Source organism: Carassius auratus, chromosome 7, assembly GCF_003368295.1.
Source record: "Carassius auratus strain Wakin chromosome 7, ASM336829v1, whole genome shotgun sequence".
NCBI classification, from domain to species: domain Eukaryota; kingdom Metazoa; phylum Chordata; class Actinopteri; order Cypriniformes; family Cyprinidae; genus Carassius; species Carassius auratus.
The window spans coordinates 22,632,928-22,654,806 of NC_039249.1; the positions used below are offsets into that span (position 1 = coordinate 22,632,928).

The 21,879-nt window shown below is 38.1% G+C and overlaps 1 protein-coding gene across 2 annotated transcripts in view; it reads left to right on the top strand.

Annotated features, from left to right (window-relative positions):
- b4galnt4b (beta-1,4-N-acetyl-galactosaminyl transferase 4b) overlaps positions 1–21,879 on the top strand; it is an 83,170-nt gene that overhangs the window by 19,119 nt on the left and 42,172 nt on the right. For both annotated transcript variants that reach the window (XM_026267937.1, XM_026267936.1), the window contains exon 3: positions 9,961–10,073. In XM_026267937.1, the coding sequence (XP_026123722.1) occupies positions 9,961–10,073 (113 nt within the window). The remainder of the gene's footprint in view (positions 1–9,960; positions 10,074–21,879) is intronic.

Below are 21,879 nucleotides of genomic sequence, written 5' to 3' on the forward strand. Positions count from 1 at the left end.
TGTTTCTGTTATTTTCCTGTTTACTTCGTGTTTCGCAATAAGGCATGGCTCCATTCATACTGTCAGTTTTAGATGCAGATATGTTTCTCTGTCCTATAATATATTCTGATATCACTTCTTTAACACTGTTTTTAGCATAAAAACAAGAATGTCAGTGAAATGCCACCTATTATTTTAAGAACATTTGACACTTCATTTGAATAAATCATATCTGACTTTAATCTCTGATCTTATCTGCTGTCTCACAGCAAAAAAACAGCTTAAAACACACAACAAATCATTAAATCATACCAAGCACCCTGCTCCACTAAGCTAGATTGATCTTTTTATAGAGTCTGTATTGTTAAAGACCTGTCTTGTATGTGAGCGGGTGGCATGATGTAGATGCTCTGTGTGCTGTCACTTCATCAAATAGACACAGATCAGACAGACTGATCTCAGCTCAGACAGCAAGTGTCAAAACCTGTCTGAAAGAATCTGTTCTGCATCTCTAGCTGGATATTCTACATTCCCCTGCAATCAATTCTCCATATTTGCTATCTCTAATGTGTCTTCACATATAAAGTCCACGTGTTGCTCTTCTGGATTATTTTTTTTTTTGTAATTCATCTTTGTAGACATTTTTACTCTAAGTACATTTTAAAAAAATGCTGCTTTAGTGGGGAGTCTTTTCTGCTTCAGTAGCTCATGCTCTGCCATCAATGAAGCTATATTGACTTTCATTTGGGGGAAAATAAGAAAAGGTAATCAGTAGCGTGTGCAGAAAATTCTCAGAGGTAGAAAAAAAAAAACACAATTATCCGCCCAAATTCCAGTTACTTGCACACAATAATGAAGGTTTTCGTTTGGAGCCAAATGCAACACTCTAAAAACTGCTGGGTTGAAAACAACCCAATTTGGGTTATTTTGACAACCCAGCGCTGGGTCAAAAAGGGACGAACCCAGCGCTGGGTTGTTTTAACCCAACCAGTTGGGTTATCATATTTAACCCAGCCTGCTGGGTTGCCTTTTTTATGGTTTAAAATGACTATATTGCAGGGTTTAAAAAAACAGAGCGGGTGTTTTTTTATCACTGTATTTCAGAAGGAAAACTACTGTATTTAGAAAATGTTCGATATCATTGCGCATGTGCTTGATAAGGCAGCGTTTGTGAGCTCAGCACCGCTCTGCAGCCGTTACCGGAGAAACCTACCTCTCCCGCTCTTAGCGCCTCCTGCTGGCAGAAAATAAACTCGCAGAGTGCAGCCATGTGGGGAAACAATGCATTTCTACGTTCAAATTAACCCAAATTGAGCTAGGCATTAAACCTACAAATGTTGTTCATTTTAAATATCACTTTTACACACAAATAATAATTATCAAAAGGAAAATATTTATTAAAAACAAGAGAAAAGTCAAAAAGTAACATGTTAGAAGAAATGCAGAAGAGGATGGCATTAACAGCTACAGAGTTCATAAAGCATTGAACATTTGATGAATATAACTTAAGATCAAACTGGACTTTGTTCAATTGTATATATTGTATAAAAATATACGAAAACACATACAATAAATTTACAATTAGTTAGGTTTTTTTCCAACTATTCTGGCATGACAGTACACAAATAAATCACAACATTAACTTTGATATTATAAAATTTAACAGACGCGCGTGTGTGTGTGTGTGTGTGTGTGTATGAATGACAGAGTGTAAACTCTTCTACTAAACAACACAGAAAAAGCATTTAACTTTTTTTTTTTTTAACAAATTATACACTTACAGTTTGTTTCATAGTCCATGAATACAGATCATGCATCACGGTCAATTTTCATGATCTCTTTAGCATAACTGATGTAATCATGAAGAAGCCCCATCAGCACAGCATGTGACATCTTCTACATCATCCAGGGCAGCGTCCTTCTTTAAAACCACCGCTGTTTAGGGGAAAGAAGATTCTTCTCTCTGACCAGCATTCATCCCAGCCACCGCCTGCTCTTCATCAGTGGCCTGAGAGAAACACATATGAAAAAATTAAACATTTAAACATTTTAAAGTTTCAACACTTTGTGCGGTTGTTTAATGTCTCAGTCCACCACAGCGCTCCTGAAGGCTATAATGGCAGCACTAGTGTGAGGACATGCGATATTGTTTGAATAAATATTGCTTTCAGAAAGCTTCTTTACTGAAACATTAAAACAGACATGACATTCACATACCTCACAAATGTTCATGTACATGGAGGGCTGCTCTTCAAACCGTTAGTTCAACAAATAATTAAAATGTTCATAATTTACTCTCCCCATGTTTTTCCAGACTCATACAAACTCTGTTCATTTTTTGGAAAACATATGAATATATTTAATATTCTCTTTTTGTGTCCTCCATTGATGGTCTGGGAGACCAGTATTTTATTTTGAACATACATGTTTGCTATCATATAATTTAAGATGTATTCATATATAAATATCAGAATTTACTTTTACAATAACTCTATATTTATGAAGCTTGAAAATACTGATTATCTAAACTATAAATGGATTAACAAATATTATGAGAAAACTAAAAATATATTAATTTATGTTGTAAAGACAGACAAAAGTCTTATAGGTTTGGAATGACTTGAGGGCAAGTAAATGATTTTTTGTGTGAACTTTACCTCTAAGAGCGAAGACCAAGAATAATGACTCTCCAAATCAGACAAGACAACTCCAAAGTTGGTTTGATTTCTGCAATAAAAAACACAGACATCAATGGTCTTAATGAAATGAGCACGTAATCACACTGTTGTTGCATCAAAATGTGAAGTAAACTGGCAGGAGACAACAGAAAAATTTATTTTCTAAAAATAACTTACATAAAATCTCAAAGGAATGATGCTCTCCCATGTCTCTTGCTTTTAACATCTACAAAAACAAAAAACAAACATTATTTTACTCTTAGTAAAAAACAACAAACAACAACTGATAACATGAAATTATGAAGTTTACTTGCCTTAAACGATCTTTCCCTCTCTTCAGAAGAAGCTGAGAAAACCACCTCCTCACACAAGCAGACTTGTGTGTCCTTAACTCCAGTTAGTTTGAGTTCTGCAAAGAGGGGCATCAATGGTTTCAATAAAATATTAACATATACATACATACATATATAAAATCACACTGTTTTTGCATCAAAATGTGAAGTTAACAGGCAGGACACAACAGAAACATTAATTTTCTAAAAAAAAAAAACGTAACAATAATTTAACTTACATCAGTCTCAAAAGAATGAAGTTATCTTGTCTCTGGATTTCAACATCTAAAAAAAAAAACACACACATTATTTTAGTCTTAGTAAAAATAAAGATAACGATGTTATTCTGAAGTTTACTCTCCTTAACCCGTCTGTCCCTCTCTTCAGAAGAACACCTCCTCCTCATCCTCACACAGGTCTGTGACTCCTCACACAAACAGCTTCTGTGTCTTTAACTCTCAGCGCGAGGACAATGAAGACAGGAGCTGGACAAGTCTGAAATATTACATGTAAAACATACTTTTAACAGTTACCACTTCAACAGCCTCAAAATAATTATGCTAGTCTTTACTACACAATGCTGTTTCCTTTAGGAGACAAACATACATTCAGTTTAACCGCGAAAAAAAAAGACAAATTCACATGAGCGTAACCGTGACCATAACCGTCTGTTAACGCCTCAAAGAGAACAGATAATGTAAAATCTTATGTAAATATGACAAAATACAATCACAGACGTTATATTAAAAGTACATCCTCCGTTCAGTAACGTTACATGAGGCAGTTAAGACCTCCGTGTCCGAGGCGAAAACCGCGTCCGTTTTTTATATAACGTTAGATATAACGTTAAGCTCCTTTGTTTCCGCCTTTCATACAACCGGGTAAACAATAAAAGATAACTTTACATTTTGAATATTTAACGTTACTTACCATAGTCTTTCACTCGCTTCTCGCTTCTATCACGCTGAGAAAATGGCGGCTGCTCGCACTGGAGACGTACGATTTTGACGTGACGTGCGTGCTCTCCTTCACGTCCGCGTCCTCAACCCACCCCCGCTGGGTTAAAATAGATAGTTATTTTCAACCCAAACTTGGGTTAAAACATCCCAAAGTCCTATCCAACGGCCTCAACCCAGCAGTTGGGTTGAAAAAACAACCCAGCGTTTTTTAGAGTGAACTGTTTACTCATTTAGAAGCTTTGAAACTCGGCCAGATTACACCGTCAAATTGGATTCATTTGCATAGAGATTAATGAGAGAGATTGCCTGAGCATTTGACTTGTTCATATACAGTATACTAATTACAGTTAGCTGAATTCCAGCTCATTAATATGTAAATACACAAGCCTTTCTCATTAATGCACAAGCCAGTTCATGCTGAAACATCTAAATCGTTTACAAGTGCAAGGTAGGCCTAACTGAAATGGGCCTTTGAGGATCTGAGGGTGACCTCTGCTCTTGCTGATTCTCTTTTGTACAATTGCAGAATATAATTCTTGCTGTGGCAAATCTGTAATTCTTTAGGATGCTTTGCTGCATAGGCTGCAGAGATAGATTAGTTTTCAATTACCTGTGTGTAGTGAAGCCTAAAAGCTGGACTAGCCTCTTCGTCATAGGTGTTAGGGCTATTTAAAGCTCCACATATGAGATTTTGCTGATTCTGAAACTCTGAAGTGTCTGTAGAACTGCTGTGACAGATCTAGGGTTTTTTGGAAGTAGGCATTTCAGTTGAGTATTTTATAGCTTCAGAGTGCTGCACTAATGTACTTCAGAGAGTTATTATTGGCAAAAAGCAGAAACACTCTAATGGAGAGGTTAATACTAATTAGAAACACTTGAATTATTGATTGATTTGTTTTTTGATGCAGTTAGGAAAATATATGTGCATTCAGTACAGTTTTGTAAGGTTTCAAATAAAAAAAATAAAATCTAGTATTTTATTTTTGCATGCATGAAAGTTTTGAAAATACTTTGTAGTTTTTATATGTGAGTGTAAGTTAGGGGATATTAAGATTTTTTTTATATATTTCTGAAAGAAGTCCCTTATGCTCACCAATGTTTCATTCAATTGATCAATACAGTAAAAACAAAAATATTTTTTACTATCACAATTTTAAGTGATTCATATCTATTTTATTATGTTTTAAAATGTAAGATATTCTTGTGAAGGTGATTTTTCAGCAGTCATTACTCCAGTCATGTGTCACATGTCACATGATCCTTCAGAAATCATAAAATGCTGATTTGGTGCTCAAGAAGCATTATTAATGTTAAAAACAGCTGTGCTGCTTAATATTTTTGCTGCCTTTTTCCAGGATTCTTTCAATAATAGAGTTCAAAATAACAGAATATATCAGAAATAAAACACTTTGTGACATTTTAAATGTTTTGACTGTCACTTTTGGTCAATTTACTGCATCAATGCTGAATAAAAGTATCCTTCTTTGTTTAAATGCCCAAATTATACATAGTTGTATATGTAAGAACCCCAAATACATTTCCATGCTTATACTGTAAGGTTTTTCTGTCTTCGTTTGCATGAAATTGATGTTTCGATTAGATTCGAGCGTGAAGGCATGAATGCTCACATCACTGCTGATTGCTCTTCTGCCTCCACTGTGAAAACCCACTGTGCAGGGAAGCACGACTGCTTGTGTATGTGGGTTTCATGATGCAGAAGATAAAATGCCTGCCAAAATTCATTTGTCTAGTTTCCTGTCCTGCAGCTATAGACACTTTTTTACCCTTTCGACAACAGCACCACTCCCAAGCCCCTCCATCTGAACAAACAGAACTTCACCAGATGCATCTTAAGCCTCGCCTCAGACCAAACTGTTCAGCTGATGGCAATTCTCCATTTCAAATCTTTTTAATTCAGCTTAATCCGTGAAGGCAAACTCATACTCACAGACTCTGAGGAGAGCTCACTTCTGTAAACAGACAAAAAGATCAACAGCTTCACAGTCACATAAATAAATCAATGTTTTGTGTTCAAGGTCAAACCTAAGATCAGTACAAACGTCCCTCTTTATCTTTTTCTTTAGTCCCTACCTTTGTCTTTTTGTGTGAAAAGATGGTGAATTTTCTTTCCCTCGCTTGACAAATCAAGCCTTCTAATCAGCCATCTGTCCAGATAAATGGAGCATTATTGGTGGAAATATGCTGCATTTGTATGTTCCTCTGTGAATCAGTGCACATGAGAGGAACAAGGAACAAATGACTAAGAAATGAAGGAATTGCCATGTAGTAACAGTCATATCTGGGGACAAGGATATTACATGAAATAGATCAAGGTGAAATATGTCTTATTATATGTCTTATATTCACCAGCTGTGCTGAAATTAGATATTCTGTCAGAAGACTAGAGAAATCTCAGATGGTTTGGTTTGTGTCTCGAAGATGCTTCAGATTCTCCATTAATGCACATGTAGAGCACTCCCAGAAAATGTTATTGCTCAGAGCTAGAGTCTCAGTTATGTTTCATTTACATATCCACTGTATTAGATATTCCTATAACATTCCTTGAGAAGGATATACACAAATGTGGACATATAGTAATATCATAGACTATCTATACAGTCCATGTGGATAACATAGCCCCTTATTATTTGACTTTGAGACACTGGTAAGTGTACTGAATGACTGGACCACATTTTCTCTAATAACAGGCTACCATTTTACTGGGATATTTTCACATTCTTTAGTCGCACAGCTTCTCATTAACCTGCTCATCACATTTCTGGTTCCTCTGTCAATGACAGTATGGTGGCTTGCAGAGAAATCACAGTGGTCAGGACCTCTTTTAAATGCAAGATGAGATGAGGCTTCCCTGAGTCTGAGTAACTGTATTTTCTCTAGGGCAAATCAATGTCGTGCAGTATAGGGAAAACCGAGGTAAACGTTTTTACTTAAGTTGTCCTCTAATAAAGGACAAATGAGATAGAAGTTAAGATAATAAACCTAATTATATTTCTGGAAGTATGCTATCTCATGAAAACAGAAGAAAATATATTGAAACATATAAATGTTGCTTCTAAAAACGGTGACACAACTAAGCTGTCTCATGTTGAAGGGTATAGTTAATTGGGGAGTATGTGAATAATTTACATTTCAAATAAAATGTAAACGTGATTTTTTTATGAACATGTATTAATTTAATTAACAGTTCATCTTTAATCAATAAATTACAGTTTTACAGGAATAATTCACCAACATGCATCATACTAGACGTATATTTTATCTGAAATAAAACTAATTTAACCTGCTATCATAACAATTAATTTGACTTGTAGAAAAAAGTTTTAGTATTTAAAATTCTATTCACTTCTTTCACATGCACCAGTCATCTTAGGTGTCATCTCTTGGGGGAGCCAAGTTACCAAGTCAATTTTAATGTTTTGTACAAACAAAATTATGCTTTATGTTGCCACCAACTCCTTTTAAGGGAGATGACCTTATACCTACATGAGAAACATTTCACTAATATTTCACAAACTGTCACTACTTTTTTTAGGGAGGTGAACTAAAGATACCTGATTCACAAATCATTCACTTGTTGTTGTTGTTCTGCCAAACTGGTTAGAACGATTTTCTGAATCATTGTCAAACTGCCTCACTCACAAGCTGAAGTGTTTTTGGTGGTTTGTTGTAAACCAGTAAAACAACGATGGATGGTAACTTTATGACACAGGAAAAAGTAACTGCTTAAAATTACTTAAAAATATATTTAATTAAATTTAATTGCAAGCAAACCTACGAATGCATCCTTTCATTTTCCAGTGACAAGATATTGAGATCAACACCTGCAACAGCAGCTTGACTATGCAGGAAAACACATTTTCTAACAAAGAGCATCAAAATAGTAACAGTTCTTTTCTTGCAGCAGGGGAGCCATTTTTCAACCTTCACAGCCAGTCTGTGATTTAACTAATTAAAGTTTCACAACCTTAAGTACAGAAAACATACTTCATGTCAAGATGGATATAACTGATAGACTTTATGTTCAGTAATCACTGAATGTGTGTCAGAGCATTTGAATTAACATTCAGTCACTGAATTAACGTTTAATGACAGAATGTTATTTCAGCTGCTCTGACGCATTCAGTGATTCAATCATATATATATATATATATATATATATATATATATATATATATATATATATATATATAATCATGCAGTGTTTTTATTAGCAGTAGTTTTTTTATAATCATCTTTCAGTCTTTAGATTCTCTCGGACTCATTTAAGTGGTGTTTGTCATTTGTCTAGCAGTACTTTAATCGTTGCTGTTCTCACCTAGTTGCCTTCAGGTCTGAAATATTTTGTTGCGTCTGTGTCGGCCTCACTCTCTCTTTTATGTCTGTGTAGTTCATCTCAATCTGAAGAGTGTTTGGAGGAATGGGACAGGTTTTATCCTGGTGAGCCCACTTAAAGAGACTCAAGCATCAGTTCTGATTTTCCCCAGGTGTAGTTTGCCTTGATTAAACACTGCTCTCCCGGTGAAGACAAGGCCTCTCTGAATGCTAAGAGTGTTCTTGAGGATTCAAAGATGGCAGACAGTAGCTAGAAACTGATGTGTTCATTCACACATAATTAAAGACTGTTATGTCTTGTAAAAAGTTTTCGCTACACTTTCCACTGGTTTGATTTGTAGAGTGAATGATGTATTTCATTTACATCGTAAATATTCATAGAGTGATGCACTCATGCAAGATTTAATGAATTTTTGAAGTATATGTTTGGAATTAAACTCTCCAGATGGAGATAGATACTCTCGCCGAACAGGCCTATAGATTAAAAAAGCCTCATTCATTTCTGAGAGAGAATTGCATTTTTGAATCCTAAGACCCAGATGCATAAAAAAAATAATAATATGCTTTTTGGTGAAAGTAAAATGAGAAAATATAAAATATTATTGTGATTCTGTCTGATAGACATGCTGCTTTCTTTAAATAGGTGGTCGAATTGATGGCGAATAGCTAGTCATCATCGTTAACCTTTGAGAGTTGATTGTGGAGACCTAGATTGATCCTACCTCTTGATTCTCCACCAAGTGGTATAGCAATGGGAGTTATTTGTATTCTTAACTATGCTGTCTGCTCAGGTGTCAAGGTCTTTAAATACAAGCTTTCGTAAAGTCAGTATAGGGAGACATTGTGTACAGTAGCCACTGCATGATGTCTCATCATAGCACAGTTTATATAAGGAAACCAGATTTGTTTTGTATGTATCTCTTTTATTATTAAGCAGTACTTTCTTCCCAACAGACCTCAGGACCAAACTTCAAACCTTTTGACAATCCTCCTAGCTCTGTGACCTTCATGCCAACACCATTACTTAAGAAGTGGGACGGAAGGATATGCCAACTGACTTCTTGACATGTTTGATGTTCTCCTGTGTTGCTTCTGCATTGGCTTTGTAGCATCTTCTATCAATGTTGACATTGACAACCTTTCAGACTCCTCAGACTTCAGCGTGTGAAACCACCTATTAGTCACATGAAAAGATTTCCAATGGAAGAAATTAGGGGAAAAGGGGATGTTTTATCTGTCTTCCATCTGCCAGCCTGTAATCTTGTTAGTACCAGATGCAGTGGGACAGGCACCCTGCTCCTTGGGTAATAAAATGGCATCCAGTCTCCCAATTTTCCTCTGCTTTCTTTTTCTTCAGAGCCTCAAGATTGAAAGTTTTATTTTTGTGGTGCTTTTATTTTAGCTTTTTCATTATCCATACCCTCCCTCATCCATAATTAACCTGATTTCACATACTTATCTCTCTCTCAGTTTTTTTCCTGTGTCTTTAAATTGTTTTTTTTAAATAATAATTTTTACATTTGGGGGAAAAAAATATTGTTTTTTTTAAACAAATGCTTGGCCAAAATTTGCGTAAGTGGCTGGTCTATTCTCAGGCTTGATGAAATTGCACACACTGTTTAGTAACTTTTTTCTAAACTCTAAATTTTTTTCTCACAGATATGGAGAGGCAGGCAGAAAGGATGGGGTCCAGTCATAAGAAACACATCCCCTCATCTCTCATGCCCTTTGAGCACGAGGATACTGCTGAAAGTCAGGAGGAGGGCTTGGGGGTGAGTGAGCTGTTTTATATCATAATCAACACATTTTCAAGTATTAAACTGAAAGTAGTTACACTTAGCTCTGATGTGTTAGTTGATGTGTGCTATGTTTGATGTGCTATGCTTTTAAAAGTACTGTTTAGTGAGTGTTATGTATATCTACCCAGCAGGATTTGCCGTTCACAATATCCCTTTAAATAAAATGCTTTCTAAATGAGGGTTTTGACTAATTCCATGCCAGTGGATTGTTGACATCCATGCATAATATAATCTCTTTTTCTCAGTGCCCCTGTGGGGATCCAGGCATGTAACTGGCTCAAGGGATGAGTCTCATTAAAAATAACAGTACTCTCATATACCAGCACGATACATTTAAATTTCTTGTTTTGTTCTGGCACTTGTATGGCTTTTAAAGTCCCATGAAATTAGAAGTTTTGGGCTTTTTATTATAAATATGTTAGCCTTAAGCTTATGTATGCTATAAGCTAATGTGGTCCAAAACAGAAAATGTATGCATTCAGAATTTACAGTCTGTGTGTTTTTCTGCGTGCTCCAGAGAGCCTATCACATGAAATGAATGCTTACAGTGTTCCGGATAATGACTAAAGAGTCATTCTGTACTGTAATATTGATGTGTCATGCAAATAAAAGGCATCAATTCAAACTTCAGTCTCACAAACATATTTGATATTTTGAGTCAGTTTTATAACACATTGTTTCATCTGCCACACGCCTTGAGTTTGCTGTGATTGGAACAAATTTAAAGTCTGGTAGTGTATATTTACAAAATTGGTAAGAGTATAATGTCTAGTGTTTTAAAATCTGTTGAGACATTAGCAATATTGGTACGCAAACGTTCGCGGTCAGTTTGGAAAAGTTTTTAAGGGTTGTGAGTTATATCTGTGTATTTTAACAGCCTTGCGTAAAGGATGGCATTTTAAACCATTCTATTATTCTATTATTATTATTCTATTCTTTAAAAAAATCGAACTACCTTTCTAATCTTTTTGTATTCTATTTTCTTTTCATTTATTATGCAATTGTATATGTATGTGTTTGTGTATGTGTAAAGACCTCTAACTAGCTTGCTCTATTCTTTTATTTTTTATTCTATCTGTTTTCTTTTTATTTATTATATTATTTAAAATCCCATGCTACGTGTACTGTGTTAACCTAACTGAGACTTGTTATAGCACTTATATATCATTGCTCTTTTTGTTGTTTTTGATTGCTTCCACTGTCTTCATCTGTAAGTCGCTTTGGATAAAAGCGTCTGCTAAATGAATAAATGTAAATGTAAATATAAATGTAAACCCTACAGAACTCTCTCTTTAATATTGAACTCTATATGGCACTCAAGTCATATTGAGTGTGTTTTTCTAAATGTTTGGTCGCATTCAGCATTTTGGACAAATGGACATAAAGGAATAGAAAATTAATGGTTTGCGGCAGTTGTGGAGGTCTATCCTGATTTAGGAGTTCTGTGGATCTTTGTCAGCAGTAAGATGATTTTAATCATAGTGAGGCTTTTATGAGCCCTTGAGGAAAAAATACTACTCAGCCTTTTCTTTAACCCCATTTTGGCATGGGAAATTATGAATTATATGATTGTGTGTGTGTGTGTGTGTGTGTGTGTGTGTGTGTGTGTGTGTGCGTATGTTTTTGTGACATCAGGACACAACTCTGTATAATGACATGGGTATGACAAAGGTTTTACAAGGAGAGGGTGACTTATGAGGACATAACCCATGTCCCCATTTTTCAAAACTCTTATAAATCATACAGAATTATTTGTTTTTGAGAAAGTAAAAATGCACAAAGTTTCCTGTGAGGGTTAGGGTTAGGTGTAGGGTTGGTGTAGGGCCATAGAATATACAGTTTGTACAGTATAAAAATCATTACGCCTATGGGATGTCCCCACTTTTCATAAAAACAGACGTGTGTGTGTGTGTATGTGTGTGTTTAGCGCATATGCCTAGTTTGTACAATTCGTTTTCCAGCAACATATGTGCCTTCCTGCTGGATTTTAGCTCAGTCTCTTTGCTGTCAGCTTACTGTCTGCCCCTGTAGCTTTTACATGCTATCTACATGAGTTAGCCATGTTCAGACATGCACTTCTTTGTCAGGCAAGGCAGAGGATGGCAGCAAAACTTCAGCAAGTCAACACATTTACATTTAAAAGGAATAGTTCACATAAAAATTAATTCAGCTGAAATGTAGATGAGTCTGTTTCTTCACCAGACAGAAATGAAGCATTACATCACTTACTCACCAGTGGATCCTTTGTAGTATATGGGTGCCGTCAGAATGAGAGTCTACAGCAAATCCATAATAATAATAATAATAATAATAAACACTTTTTATAACTTCAAACCGTTGCTTCTAGCTAAAATTTTCTATACATAATATTGCTTTCTGTAGTGAAAAAATATATGTTATATGTATTGTCTAAATCAGGAGTGAAATATGCCAAAATTAAGCACTGTTTACAAGTAAAAATAGTTCTCATCAAATATGATGATGGATTTTAAACACAGCTCCACATCTTGAATATAATTCAGTAATATTTAGGCTGATTTACAGTACCATGAGGAAGATATGGGTGAAGCACCTTGTACACAGCAGCAGTAGGTGAATGTACATCTTCCCATCCGGATGCCACCATTAGCTGATCTGTTCACTCCAGAAGAACACATGGCTGGGATAGCAGCAGTCACAACAGAGAGTTGCAAAACTAATTTTGGAAGGAGCAAAGGAGAAGCCAGTGGGAAATATCTGGGACAGCTGAACCTGAGTATTGAGCTCTGTTTTTGTGGTTTGTTTAACATCGAAAGGAAAACATTCTAAACGAGACAAATGTAGACAGAATGAGGTAGCAAGAAATGTGTTAGTGTACTGGATGTGGAGATTTGTCTGTTTGGACTGTGTAGTCCTTTATGGGTTTTTGTCTTTCTGTAGTTTATAACGTTCTGTCCTCTCCTGAAGAATGCCGTCAGGGACATTTGTCACATTGATTTTTACTAGTCTTCTGCACCCATGATTGATTTTCTAACCGTGATTAATACAACCCCTTGCTGTGTACTGCTTTGCTCGGGGCCACAAATAAGTCTTGCCTTTGCTTTGCTATTCTGAACCCTCAAGTCATTTTTAAATATATATATATATATATATATATATATATATATATATATATATTTTTTTTTTTTTTTTTTAATTGTGCATTTTGTCAGTATACAGTATTTACTTACAATTCAGTATTTACTATCTTTTGCATTGTGTCTTTTGCTGTTTAAAAATATATATATATTTTCTTCTCAGTGCTCAGATAAATTTTGGCGCATTTGTTAAAGTCAACCCGAGCATACAGCAGGATGGGCCTAAATTGGTTTCTGCAGAACTGCAGGTGGTAATCTCAGTGCCTGATGGGTCTTTGCGGTCCTCTTTCTCCATGTTTTAGTGGTATAAGGGGGTACGAGTTTGATCTAGACAGACTTTGTAGAACTTTTGTTGACAAGCTTGGAAATCCCACTTTAAAAAGCTCTCGTAGCAAACCTCGCTGAGGCCACTGAAATAACATGAAAAGTGATGGATCTAACAGTCTTGGGGTTTGCCAGAGCCCTGAAGAGGAATTTTAGGGTGTGAGAGATGTCTCAAAAGATGTATGCTTAATAGATTTATTTTTATTTTTTTGGTCCAGCCTTTGGGCTGTATTCAGAACAACAACAAAAGGAGCCTCAGTGGACCGCTAGTCCCCATAGTTCAGTGAAAGATTATTTCTACTGTGAAAACTCATATCATTGTACTTTTGAGCCCACTGAAGGTGATATGAAGGCATAACAGTCAGGGTCATTACAAGACAAACAATATTCCCATAGAAATACTTGCTGGGATGTCAATCATGGTCAATCATGTTGGTCATTTTAAACAATTGGAAGACTGCTTATGTTTGCTTAGACCATTTTATATCTCCCTAATTCAATTTAATGCATAATTAGAAAGATACTGAATTAACACCAAGAAATCAACATAGTATTCTGTGTAATTCACCTACAGCTTAGCAAGTGTGGGTTTCATATTCTGCTTAAAAACCTCTCAGAATATCGTCTTTTGATAAATAGTGCATTGTTTTTTTAATTGCATATTATTTATTGTAAAAAATAATAATAATAATGCCAGAAATGCCATGGTGTAATCATTAAAGATGCAATATGGAAGATTTATTTATATATTTATGTAAAAAAATAACAAAAATTGTATTATTGAGAAAGTAAGTATAAAATAATGTCCCACCTATTTACAACTAGAAACGTGAGCTGTGGGGTCAGATCTTGTGTGAAAAATCAGTTTCACATTATTCACCTTTGCATAATTATGCCAAAAGTTACAGTACTGTCTTAATGAATACAATATACATTTCAATATACAATAGTAGTTCTTTTTAAATTCTGAAAACCATAAATTCTATGCTGTAATATTACAGTAAAGTAATATTTTTTCCCATAAATTTAATATATTTTGTTTGTTGTACATGGTACGGTAACTTACTGTTGATCCAAAAAAAAAAAAAAAAAAAAAGGGTAACACTTTAGAATAAGGTTCCATTAGTTAATGTTAGTTAACTACTTTCGTTAACATGAACTAAGCAAGAACAATCCTTCTACAGCATTTATAAATCTTAGTTCATGTTAATTTCAACATTTACTAATGCATTATTTAAATCAAAAGTTGTGCTTGTTAACATTAGTTAATGCACTGTGAATTACCATGAACTAACAATGAATAACTGTATTTTCATTAACTAACATTAACGAAGATGAATAAATACAGTAATAAATGTATTATTCATTGTTTGTTCATGTTAATTAACACATTAACTAACATTAACTAATGGAACCTTATTCTAAAGTGTTACCAAAAAAAGAGATAGATAGAAGTTTGACATAATTTTTCAATTAAAATGACAAATATTTTAGGCAGTGTTCACATTTCCTGTGAAAATTCAGGCATCAAGTAATTCTATAAAAATCTACTAGTATTTTTAGATCAAACGTCCTACAAGAGCTTGTAAGTTGCAAGTCTCTCAGGTTAGTTTTGAAAGAGCACTATCCCGCTGTGAGATTTTGCGGAGCTGTACTCAGATCATTCAAAGAGTTCTAGTGCTACAGTGAGTCTGCTTTTCCTCTACTATCTGAAGACTGGCAGGATGAGTTGTGTGATCAGGGTCAGTGTTTTGTGTGTGTGTGTGTGTGTGTGTGTGTATGAAGGCACAAATAGTTGAACACTGCATGTGAATTTGTTCTTTAGATATGTTATCTTTTTTTTAATTTCTTGTTTTGGGAAGGGAGTGTGCAAAGTTGTCATCTTCATGTTAAAACAATTCTCAGAACATACAGTAGCATTTAGAACTGTGTTAGCAGCAAAATGAAGAAAACGAAAATTGTGCGGTTGAATAAAATCACATTTAAAAATGGAAGACAAAAGATCACTTATGTTGTTTATGTCTAACGTATTGCTCCTCTGTTATTTACATCACCAAATGGAGCTCTTGTAAAAGTAATCACTGGAGTCCAACTTTATTTAACAGCAAACTGATATCAGCTGTCAGGATGCAAACCACTGTTTTTCTTCCTCATCCTATAGTCACCCTTTAGTGATCTGTGCTCTGGAGACAGATCAATGCATTGGCATGTCGAGTGGGGTTAAACCTCTAGGCTGCAGGAGAGTTCAAATGAAAGATGGAATAACATTAAAAGGTGAGATCAGAACAGACTCCCTGTACACCACCATGACTACAGGCATAGCAGCCGTGCCTGTTTATTTATAGACCCGCTTTTCTAAACCCCTATGTTGCTTTACAATCAGGATATGTCACAGTTTTAGGATGGTTTTCACAGGGCTGAACAAACATGTCAGAATTTTTTTATTATGGTGTGAAACAATTTGGTTAATTTTGGATTAAAACAGATTGCGTTTTATTTTTTAACAAAGTTATTATATCATTTTAAATGCAGTATGTAGATGTCATCATTTAATTGTTTTCAGCTGTCATTAAAAAGATGAGTTCAGAGCTCAAAGCATGAAGCATCGGGAGTGTAGTGAAAGACAATGAACTACCCATAATTTGCAGGTGTAGAATTACTATTATGTCTATGTATACCTGAAATCAAAATCAGGTCACATTGCATATCAGATAGATGGAAACTGTAGTTTTAAAAACTTTAGTGTACGATTTCATCTGTTAGATAACATGACCTTACAATAAAAAATAGTTACATGGCAATTATTCTTCTTAGGGTTAATTTTAGTATTTACTGCATAAATCACAAATTCAGTCTGTTAAAATGATTTAATGCACAATGATCAAACATGAATGATCAAGTGTTTGTATTAAAGAACATTCACAAACATTAATGAATGTTGTGAAAATATATTATTCACTGTAAGATGTAACTAGATCTAACTCTTGTTAGAAAACATTAAATCATTGTACAGTAAAGTCTATACAGGAGATTAAATTTGACTGTACTTGTATTTAATCCAGACTGTGTTCATATTTTATTTTAAGGGGATTTTTAAAACATGCTATAGATATTTAGCCAAGAATCACAACTAACTAAAAAAAAAAAAAAAACCTTTTTCTGACGGACTGATATGTTAAACACTCTTGACCATATTTGTACATTCTCTAATGTGCGTATTTTGGATACACGGTTAATTTAAAAGCCTCTGGTGAGTAAAAATAGTAAATACCATTATGTCCTCCTGATTTTTACAGTAATAAAATTTATAGGAGAATTAAATTGTTAACATAGAATGTCATTCTAATGCTCATTGTATTAGTGTTAGCTGCTCATATGCTTACGGTTAACTATGTATACACTAACGGTGGTTTATTTCAATCCGACATTCAAACTAAAATATGGAATAATATTCATAACTGAAGCTCTAAATGTTTAAAATGTAATTAAAACTTACCTTCTTGAACTTAATCGGGGTGTTTTGTTAGTTTTTGGATGTGTTTCCTCCTCTTAAGGTTGTCACTGTTTTTATGAAGAGGTTGCCAGGTTTTCACAATAGAACCTGCCCAATCTTATTTTGAGGGGAGCCCCCCATTAAAAATCGTGTTCCAGGAATAAAATACCAGGGTTCCCCTGGTAAAATTCCTGGGGATAAATATCATGTTAATGGGGTAGTTTTTCAACCCACAGAGATGATAAACAAGCCGGGGCAACAGTGTTAAAGGAGAAACCTGGTACCGTAACATTTAAATTTTTTTAGTACTGACTTGGTACCGAAATACCAGGTCTTTTGATAACACTAGACTAGACAGAAAACAGTGAACAAAACTTAAGTAGGTTGGCAAATGAAGATAATTAACTAGACACACCTGAATCAAATGACACAATGAACGGGAGACAGAAACTAGGTCATACAGAGCACATGGGGAAAGAAAACACAACAAACAGTCCAGGGGTGTGACAGTTCACTTCCTCCAGGAAGGCACGACCTTGCACCACAGAAACAACAAAGGGAGGGATGGAGGGGGACTTAGGAGGAGGACAAAAGAATGGATATGGGATGGTGACAGGGGGATGGCAAAGGACTGGCAGGAAAGCAGATAAACAATACAGGTGGAGGTTCGGCCGGAGGACAGGCACTCGGAAGGTGGACGACATACAGAGTACGGGGTGGAGATGACGGAGCAGCCAGGATGGGGATAGAAGGGACAGGGCAGATCAAATGGAGGAATGAGCCTTTTTGTTGGAGGAAGGGACCAAGGAAGATTGAAAATGGATCCAGGGAGGAGACAGGAGGGACTTGGAGAGACCAGGTGGAACCCAGGCCACAGCCATGAGGGTTGGCCCACAGTGGAGCCAATGGAGAGAGGAGCCATGGTGGAGGAAATGCTAATGGCTCCAGGGGGCCAACCAACGTTGGCAGAGCAGGTGATGGTGGAGCCTGAGGCGGAGACGGAAAGCCGATGAGCCAGGGTGTTGTGGATGATCCAGAGGGCAAGGGGGAGCAGATGGCTCCGGCGACCCAGATGGAGGGAGGGCTCTAGAAGGCCACGGTGGAGCTGGAGCAACAGAGCCAGAGGGAAGGAGGGACAAGGTGTAGCTGGAGGAGTGGAGTCCCGAGGCGGAGCAGGAGGTATGATAGAGCTGGCCGGAGCTGGTGGACTGATAGGCCATGGCAGAAAGGAGAGAGCTAGGAGCCATGGTGGAGCCGCTTGGTCGAAGGGGCCAAGGCAGAGTCCGGAACTCAGAGGCTGGAGACTGACAGACTCGGGGCGATCCCACCACACAGATGAGGGGCTGAGGGGGGAGCTGAGGGGCTGTCAGGAGACAGTGGTGGTCATGATGAGGACTGGTACAGGGTTGGTGGGAGAGGGAGTTCTGGATGCTCAGGGGGCTTAGGGACGGTGTGTGCGGCCCACACCCACCATAAGCCCACTTCCAGCACCATGAGTGCCAGTGACAGGGGAACGACCTCCATGGTCACTAAAGTATAGGCAAACAGTTCAGGGCAGACAGATAATTCAAGGCAGATGGACAGTTCAATATAAAAAGACAGTTCAGACACCACATCGGTGAATGTGTCAGAACAGACAGATGATTCAGGGCAGACAGATAATTCAGGGCATGCAGAGAGTTCAGATGAAGGCGGGAGAGGAGGGGGCATGTCTGCATATGTTATCATCCTGAGTGCAGCCTCAGCTCACCCCTAGTACATGTTTAGCAGCCGGCTCATGCACCTGGACTGATGTCAATTGATCCTCAGCACTTTCGCTCTCCTAGGCGAGGAGTTGTCGGTCGCAGCGTGTTCTGTCTCTCCTTCAGTGTTGGACTCAAAATGTAGCTCCACAAAGAAGGGTGGTTGTAGGCTCTGGGTTTAGCATAATAACTCAAAAGGAAAACCTAATAAACAAAAACAAAATGAGGGGAAATGCCACATTTCTTTCACTTTTGAAGATGAAGATACATGCACATAGTATTTAAGTGTAAATTAAGATTAAGTGTAAATCCAGGAAAAAACGGTCAAGAGACACACATAGCAAGTAGTGAAGTAGTAGACCGGACAGAAAACAGTGAACAGAACACCATACGGTATAAGTAAGTTGGCAATTAAGATAATTAACGTCTCGGTTACGTATGGTAACCCTCGTTCCCTGAAAGAGGGAACGGAGACGCCACGTCGGTGACCGACGAATATGGGATATCGCTTTGATAGACCAATCTACTTCGAGTGTAAACTAACTAGCCAATGCACATTGGCATGCAATTATTACATCTAGCTGCCGCTGATCACTGCGTGAGTATAAGAAGGCAGCAGATGCAATGCATTCCAGTTTTTTGCCGATGTGCCAAGCCAGGGACCCGGCAGCTCAGCGGTGGTACAGCAACCATGGCGACGGGAGGTGACCAACTCACTGGGTGAGATTGGATAACACTGGGAAAACGTACCCGGTCCGCTTGGAACCAGGAAGCTGCGGAAGCCCCATCCTTTCGGAAGGAGGTCTCGGAGGCAAATACACATATAGCATCCGTTTAGGAGTATATGGAGAAATTTGAGGTGATTAAAAACCCTCTTGGGAAGGGAGAAGTCAGCCGGGGAAACATGGGCTCTAAGGCTATACCATGGACTATACACATACGGGTACCACTTAGGTTTCAATATGGAACCCACCCTTCCATGGTTTTCACGGATACATGATGAAGGCCTGGCGCCGGACGTTCCGCTGCATCCAGCTGCCTAGGGTGATGAAGGATCTCAACAGGGTCTACAGTACAAACACTCTGGAGCAGTTTAAGCAAGCCGACACTAACCAGGGCCTCTCAGTGCCACTACCCATTTGAGGTGAAAACACAGGAGGTTACCGGCTCTACACGAAGGCTATAGAACCTAGCGAACGTTTTAGGGGTCACCCAGCCTGCAGCTCTACAAATATCTGTCAGCAAGGCGCCACGAATCAGCGCCCAGGAGGATGCAATACTTTAAGGGTGGAGGGTGACCACTGACCAAGAACACCACTCGACGAACAGGTTCCACTTCAAGGCGTAAGCGTGTCTTGTAGACGGTGCTCTTGCCAAAGTGATGGTGTTCTCTACCTCTTAGGGTAGGTCACCTAGAACCTCTGTGTCCTGTCCAGGGACCAGACATGGAGTTTCCAAAGGTCTGGACGCGGGTGCCAAATGGTGCCCCATCTCTGAGTCAGTAGATCCTTCGTCAGAGGAATTGGCCAAGGAGGGGCTGTATCAAGGAGCACTAGTTCGGGGAACCAGGTACGCGTGGGCCAATACGGCGCTAATACTGCGGATGCAGGGGGCTGCCCTCAGTGACAAGAAGGCTGGGGCACTGCGGCCGACAGGTGGAGGAAGCAGCCTCATGTATCGGATCGCCTCAGTCTGCTTCTGGGCAGCCGAAACTTGCTGGGCCAAGTTCTCGACTGCGTCGCCGAAGAGGCCGGTCTGGGACACAGGGGCATTGAGAGACCAGACCTTGTCAGTGTTCCTCATGTCTGCCAGACCCAACCAGAGATGGCGCTCCTGCGCTACAGCCGGAAGTGGTTCTCGTCTGTCGGTCGCCAGAAGCAGCCCCAGATCTTGGCCGCGGCAACGGGACTCTGCCCCCCTGAAGGTAACGGAGCCTGGTTCGCAGCTACGAGATGGTTATATTCTCGCAGTGAGAACATGACTCATCCACGAAAGCCACCTCAGCGTGCTCGACACCCAGACACGTGAGGCAGCGATCGTGACCATCACTCGTTGCCAGGTAACGCAGGCTGACGCACCCATGAAGCTCTTTAGGAAATGCTCTTTTAGTGCTGAGGAACACAGAGGAATTGGCCGTTTGCAAAACGACAGGGGTAGTGCAGCCTGAAGTGTGCAATCCACTCGACACAGGAACGACCGCCGCTGAAGCGCCATCTCGCCAACACACTAAGCTTCCGAGAGCATGCTGAACTCGTAGTTCACAGCAGACACAGTTGCACAGAGCGATATTAACGCTCGGGCCCGAAGCGAAAGGCTGTAATGCATTGCACCTTCTGCCTTCTTATACTCACACAGTGATCAGCGGCAGCTGGATGCAATAACTGCATGCCAATGTGCATTGGCTAGTTTAGTTTACACTCGAGGTAGGTTGGTCTATCGAAGCGAAATCCCACATTCATCGGTCACCGACATGGCATTGAGAGTGACCGACTGAAAGGGAACTAGACACACCTAGTTAACCAAATGACATAATGAACAGGATACAAAAACTACGTCACACTGAGCCAGGGCTCTGAACCGGTTCAAGGAACGAAAACAAAAACCTGAAATGAATGAAATTTTGACAGGAACAGAACCGGAAACAGACATGAAATCAAGTTTTATAGTTCCGAACAGAATCAACAGTTTGAAATCAGTTAATAACGTTATTTTATCGTTCCATTTAATATTTGAAATTTGCTGTCATCCAATCATGAATTTCAGTAGTACGGCATATGCAAATGTGACGCTGGAGCCAACGAGTAAAATGTCTGTTCAGCTGTGAACTCATCATGGGCAAGACTCAATGGCAATGCACCGACATTATGGCCTGATTAAGACCAAATTGGGCCTGATGCTGCAGCGCAAAAGGGGCCTATTTTTTCTCAGCATTGGTGCTTGTGCATTCGACACTCAAGCACCTGCATTTTTACACGAATACGGAAACTTTGATTTTGTGTTGAATGAGACCCAATTTTGGTTTCAGTTTCGTTTTAGCCTAAATTAATTATGTTTGGTTTGTCATTAATACTATAATACGTAAATATATAATGCTTCTTATATTT